The following is a 6,558-nucleotide window of genomic DNA, read 5'->3' on the forward strand; positions in this document are numbered from 1 at the left end:
AGTCCCCCAAAACCCCCACTGTTCATGAGACAAAAGGACAAAACCAGTAAGTGAAAGATACAGAATTTTCAAGCTTCAGAAGAGGCTGACAAAAGAGGACAACTGAACACCTTTTAAAAGATGTGCTTGAAGAATTTGTTTTCCTGCTGGTTGCAAGACAGCAAATGGTACATCAAGGTACTTCTCCAATTATTAGATTTCACAGTCCCCAAATATAAAATGCAATATATTAGAACAGGGCACCTGAACACACTAGCAAATTTCTTAGAGCTTATAAGAACTAAATGTGTGTGAAATCAAGCAGGCTATGGCTGCCTTCATCCTTAGGACTGGCTACAGAGACTGCAGGTTGCAGAGCATGCCTATGACTCGTGATGGACTACAGCATGCTACTGCTACTCAGCCTGTGCCCCCGTACTCTTGTGAAGCGGAGCCTGAGCTTGCACTGCTTATGCAAACTATAGGTGCTGCAAGACATGCCTGTCTGCCAGGTAGCATGTGCTCCTCAGAAGGTCATGTAACAGTGTTGGACAACATCTTACTTTGGGCCATTGTACAGCCATTCCCAATGAACATTTTTAATCTAGATTGAAATAAAGTTCATCCAACTGGAAAGGTAATAGTTTCTCTCAAGAAAAAGTAACCACCTTTTAGCTGTGCTCTTATGACATTATATCCTGCTGACATATGTGGGTTTTCTTAAACATATGGCAATAGTTTTTCCATTATAACCTTCATCTTTAATCATCATCATCCACCTCAGATGCCCCTGTTTGCTGCAGACAGAGTACCACTGTTTGGCTCGTTCCATGTTTGTCAATAACTAGGAGAATTACAAAGGCAAAGGAAAGCAAAACAAAACAAAGAAACCCTTAACGTAAAGAAAAGTTTTTGACACTCACCAGTGACAGGCTGAGGTTCCCCAGCAAGTCCCATAGGTCATAGATTGTGTTCAGGCCAACCAAGAGGACTACAAAAAGGCCAACAAACTTTACCCCCATTGCTCCAGCAAGGTTCACACCAGTCAGACTCAGCCAGAACCACCAGGAAGCAGAAAATGGCCTGCAGGACAGATAGAGCAGGTCAGTAAATAAATGATGGCTACTTGAATGGGCATCTGTGATCAGGAGAACAAACAGCAAATTGGCTACCCCGCAAAATTACATTCCATCTTCTTCTCAGGAGCCCATGAGGAATAGAAAGATAATTTTTTCATTAATTTTAGAATGATGCAAGGATACCCCTGATATGGGCTTCAGAAGGGCCCAAACACTTAAGCCTGGGCAGCCCTAAATCTCCCCTTTAAGGAAGGGAACATAGACACCAGGTATAAGCTAAAATACTAGTATGAAGGAAGTCTGACACATGAAAGGTCTGAAAATAGAAACAGGACTTTTGCTCCATAAAATGCAAATTTACATCTCTCAGAAAGCTAAGGACGTGGGGGAGAACAGGAGAGAAAGAACAGCTACTTTTCCTAAAGCAGAAAGGCCATAGTGGAAAATATCTACCCGAAGCACAAACAAAAGCTGCAGCAAAAAGCAAACAAATTACAAACTAAACTAAAATTGAACCACAGAGAAAAGATGAGAAAAGATGACACCAGAACTTAAAATCCTTTTCCTACTGACTCCTGATGCCTTGATGCTTGTATTTTGGCTAGACAAAATCCCCGTGACCTGCTAAGCAACAAAATAGCTACAGCTGGCTTTTAATTTGCATAAAATCAACTAGTTTGAAAAGAGGATTAGCTCTAAGACATGAGAAATAAGTTCAGGTCAAGGCACACAGAGCTGATCAAACACTGCCCTGTAACTTAGTGCTTGCACTCCCTGGGGTGTGTGTTGTAGATGAGGATGGCCCTTGGATGGCCCCACATGACGCTGCAGGCTGCATTTTAGCCATGTGTGCTGCAGTCACGCTAAGATTGATATGATCAGTTCTTGAACATTTCATGAAACAAAAATTGCTCATATATAACACAGTATTCTAAGCTTTTATGTCTTTGAATTCTGGATGCATCATGGGGAAACTACTCTGTACAGCCCAGCTACAAAGAAGCCTTCTGACATATCCTAATACCTATAAATCACCATCCCCCTCTGGATGGGTCTACAGCAAATATCCTGAACAACTTAACTGCTTTATTCAGAAACATCCTGGCTATATTTCTCTCAAATTTTTGGTACCAATTTCTCTGAACCAAACAAATTACACTATTTACCTCAGCTAGCAGGATTTTGTAAGTGCTTATAGGATTACAGTCACAGATAAGCTGTGCTTCTCCAGCCTGGAGACAAAATGACTGGTTCAAGATAACAAATTAATATTTTTGCCATTAAGGAGCAAAGCCTTGAACAGGCTCCAACCATCCTTCATTCCTCCTTCTCTGACCTACAACGCCCTACACTAGCTTTCTTTCCTGTCAAGTTTTAAAAAGCTTTAACCTTCATTTTCAAGATTTGCAGTTCCATAAACACAATTTCTGCTGAAATTTCCTTTCATGCTAAAATAATCTATTTCAGTCTCTCTCCTGGTTTACCCCAGTCATGATATTTTCTCCATAGTTCCACAAACCCTCATATTAAAAATTTCTCTCCCCTACCATGAACCATTTTCACCTCCAGATTTCCTGAAACAAATCTCATCTCAGCCATTCACCCAGACTACCAAGTGGCAGACATGTTCTAGTACTTTACCTGTGTGAAAGTTGAGTACCTATAGTCTAACAAAATTATCATCTCTATCTTACCTATCTGCACAGCTGTTACATTTCACCATACTCAGAACAGCTCCCATGAGGAAGAACATCAGAATGGGGTCCAGCAGAATATATTGGGACAAAGTAATACAGCCCGTATCTGCAAACAGATGCACAACAATGTCAAAAAGGCTTGCGGTTCCAAAGTGAATCTAAGATTGCAGGAAGCCAGTTTCCTCAGTGTAGTCAAGACAAAGGGAACAAGGGAAATTTTAGAAACAGAAGCAGATCAGAACATTTCAACTTATACTTGGGTAACAAATGAAAAAAACCCCTCACAAATAACAGGCAGTAAAACAGTATCTGTGAAACACCATTTGGGAGGTACTGCTAACATATTCAGATGGAGAGCGTTACAGACAGCAATGATCTACCTACTAAGGCATGAGCATGGTGCCAGAGGATGCTACAGGAGAAGTCATCTTTCAGATGTTACCTATAAAATATCAAGTCATATTCATTTTTTAAGTCTCCATGCCTCAATATCCATGTCCCCTCACAAAACCCCAACTTGCATAACTCCATTTGCAATGTTAATTTCTCCACTTGGCTCAATTCAACAAGGAACTTTATTCATTTCTTACTGTGAACTCTTCCACAGTAATGCAGTAGGCTGTTAAATATCTCTACAATTCATACAGGAGACATCAATATGTCACTAGTGGGCAAAATCATTCCTGACTATCCACCTTATAAAAATTCTTAAAATTGAGGTGAAACGTAGTCCAACGCTGTGGTTACGCACATAACAGAAGTACCTATGAACTAAACAAGACTGTAAAATTCTCAAGGGGATCACCAATTAAAAAGCCTTATATATATAAAGCAGAATTACTTTGCTTTTGGGAACCTCTCTTGTTAACCCCAATATCCCCTGGCTAAGTAACACACGAAAATCCAGAAATTAAATTCTCTGAACAATTAGCCTGCTCAATTTTGCTGTAGCAGGAACACCTACCAAAAATAAGGATGAAAGCCGTGAGTAAGGCTGCTGGCAGTGACTTTGACAGTTCCAACACTGTGAGGTAGGCAAAGGGAACCAGGCAGGAGCCAAGAAATGCACAGAACTGCAGGAAAAGAAGATCACGGGAGAAGTTATAACCCTCCCCAAAGCACCCACACCCTTTCCCTTCCTTCATCTTCCACACCTACCAACAACAGGAGGTATTGCAGTAGCCGAACTGACTCACTAAGAACATCAGACAAAAGCCAAATGAACAAAGATACTGTTCAGAGGACAGCTGCTCGCTCTGTTCTGTCTCTAGAGGTGTCAGTAACAACAGTTGGTCATCCTCCTGCTAGACTACATCAGATATTCATAAAAAGATATGTCAAGTAGGTGCACTACACATCCACCACACTCAACTTATTTTAACAAGATATTAGAATATGAAATCTAAGAACAAAATATACCTGTACCTTACATCTTTAGCAGACCAGTATCACCTCCCCTACACAAATGAGACTGAGGATAGTTAGGAGGAGGAAGAACAGAAATCAAAACAAAAAAAGCAGCATCACAGTAAAATTTGTTCTCTTCAACGCCTGGTTCTAGCACTTCTCCCACCTTTGGCTCAGGGAAATCTAGAACCACAAATTGCTGGAGACCTAGAAAGTAAACCAAGAAAATATGCCTTCCCAGTTTTTATCCTTCTTTCTAGGCACTAGCAATTGGCCACTGTTTCTTTTTTTGGCTCGTGTTATCTGCTGTCAGTTTTATGGCTCTTGGTCCTCCTAGATAGCAGTACAGCCAGGGTTTCAGATAGAATACCACTCTGAATAGTAATTCCCCCGCCCCATCAGCTTACTCAGCTCAGTGTCACTGGTGGTGGCAAACCATGATGATCCTGGCTTTTTGACATCCTTGGCTCTCCAGCAGAGCAGCCAGGCACAATGGAGTGAGCAGAAGCCCAAGCTCAGCAATGTTCCCTTTGCAGAACAGGCAAGATACCTATCCCACTCAGGAGTGTAGTCCCACTAATTAGCAGCAAGGGTTGGCCTCAACAATGACCTTACTTTCTTACCTGGCCTCTCACAGCCAGACATTAAGACTTATTCACAATACAACCACTAACACTTTTCTGAGGAGCTTAAAGACAAGGCACAGGGCTAAACAGACCTCTGATCTGATCCAGGAGAGCTGTTCTTATGACGTAACACTCTGTACTGAAAAGCACAGAAGAGCTAACCAGCTTGACACTAGCCTGTAGAGCCTTACCCCTCTCATTCCCACATAGTTGTGCTGCTCATATCTGTCCCCTGGCTTTTGGAAAGGAAATGTACCATCATATCCACTAAGGTAGCCAGCAAGTCCAATCAGCATCTGAAGAGGAAAGGTGAAAAAAAAAAAAAAAACGGTCAGGGAAATCACATTGGAGGAAGGAGTATCCAAGCCAGCAGCAGGTTAAGATTTTTATAGAAGCCAAGTCTGATCCAGAGGATAACTACTTAACTCAGCCACATCATCCAAACAAGAGTTTATGTACAGAATTCATATGCATACATACTGCCCTTTGTCTAAAGGCAAAATCAGAAGGGATCAAAAGGACTTTGGCTGCTGACTATAGTGATGACTGCAAGCTCAAGAGAAATACCAGGTGTGGGATTTAGCAGAGAGAATTCTGTCTCGGTAGATTCTCCCATAGCACCCTATTCCTATAGTTTAAGGAGACTCAACCTGAAAGGAAGATATCGTTCTGAGGCAGGAGTGCACCTTCATCAACACTGCACACTGTTGCTAGAATAAGTTTATCGATTACAGAATAGCAAGTTGAGGCTTTCAGGGTCCTTTGTGGGAGGAGTCTTATTTACACACAAGCTATCAGGAACTGTTTGGTTCCTTTGAACTGTAGACTTCTATTAAATATCCCCTCCAAACCAGGTAAGTGCCATGTTCATTATTTAACGTCAAGCCTTTCAAATACCCAACATGCAATACTGCTTTGTTTTCCCACATTCAAAGGATTTTTGTAAAGAAGAAAAGATGAAAGTTGAGGCTCTGGATAGAGAATGCAAACTACCATGATGCCAACAACAGTTAGGAAAGGTATTGGTGTTCATCACATCCTTCAGCCAGAAGGATGGGGAAGACTTTTGTTGGCCCACTCCTGTGGCTTCTAAAACATGTAACAAAAGGGTTTACCTTCCCCAAAGGGGGGTGGACATCAAAGAAGAAGGTCCGATTAATGTAGTAACTTCCCATCTTCCCAAAATGAGTTTCATCCCAACTGGAAAAAAAACACCACCAAACAACCTGCTATAATGCTGCAGACAGTAAAAAAATCCAGGAAGGTCTTTCTACTCACGCTTTTCATCATATAGAGGGTTAGTGCCATACACTCTATATGAGACAATGCATTAAATTCACTGGGAAATCATGGAGAGCACTTCAGCCATTCTAGGCAGGATCCTTTTTAAAGAGTTTGATATTAGGACTCCAAAACCTCTAGTCTGCCCCTCTGATTCCAGGCTGAGCTTAGAGATGTTACAAAAAGTCAGCCCGCAACCCGCAGATCCCCAAAACCACCTCCCCGAGACCCAGTCCCCTCTCTGCAACACGTTCCGAGAGCAGCGGTGAGAGCGGGGCAGGGACCGGGGCCGGAGGCGGGCTGGCCAGAGAGCACAGCGCTTCCTTGTTGGCCCTCGCTGCCAGGATCCCATCCCACCACCTGCCTGGAATAAACACGGACCCCTTCCCAGCCGGGCAAGGCAGGGGCGGGCGGGTGCTTGAGAACGGGGCGAAGGCCGGGAGTTTGGGCGCACTCCCGCCCGAGGGGCCGGGCGCGGGGACGGAAGCC

The 6,558-nt window shown here is 42.8% G+C and overlaps 1 protein-coding gene across 1 annotated transcript in view; it reads right to left on the bottom strand.

The window, feature by feature from the left end:
• Positions 1-5,982, bottom strand: part of POMT2 (protein-O-mannosyltransferase 2) — a 29,718-nt gene extending 23,736 nt beyond the window's left edge. The window contains exons 1-5 of the mRNA XM_009319409.1: positions 5,904-5,982; positions 4,980-5,084; positions 3,720-3,828; positions 2,753-2,861; positions 903-1,062 (exon numbers count right to left, since the gene is read on the bottom strand). Coding sequence (XP_009317684.1) covers positions 903-1,062; positions 2,753-2,861; positions 3,720-3,828; positions 4,980-5,084; positions 5,904-5,963 — 543 coding nt within the window. The 5' untranslated portion in view covers positions 5,964-5,982. The remainder of the gene's footprint in view (positions 1-902; positions 1,063-2,752; positions 2,862-3,719; positions 3,829-4,979; positions 5,085-5,903) is intronic.
• Between the last annotated feature and the right edge of the window lie 576 nt (positions 5,983-6,558).

The sequence above is a fragment of the Pygoscelis adeliae genome, unplaced genomic scaffold (genome assembly GCF_000699105.1).
Source record: "Pygoscelis adeliae isolate BGI_AS28 unplaced genomic scaffold, ASM69910v1 Scaffold71, whole genome shotgun sequence".
NCBI lineage: Eukaryota > Metazoa > Chordata > Aves > Sphenisciformes > Spheniscidae > Pygoscelis > Pygoscelis adeliae.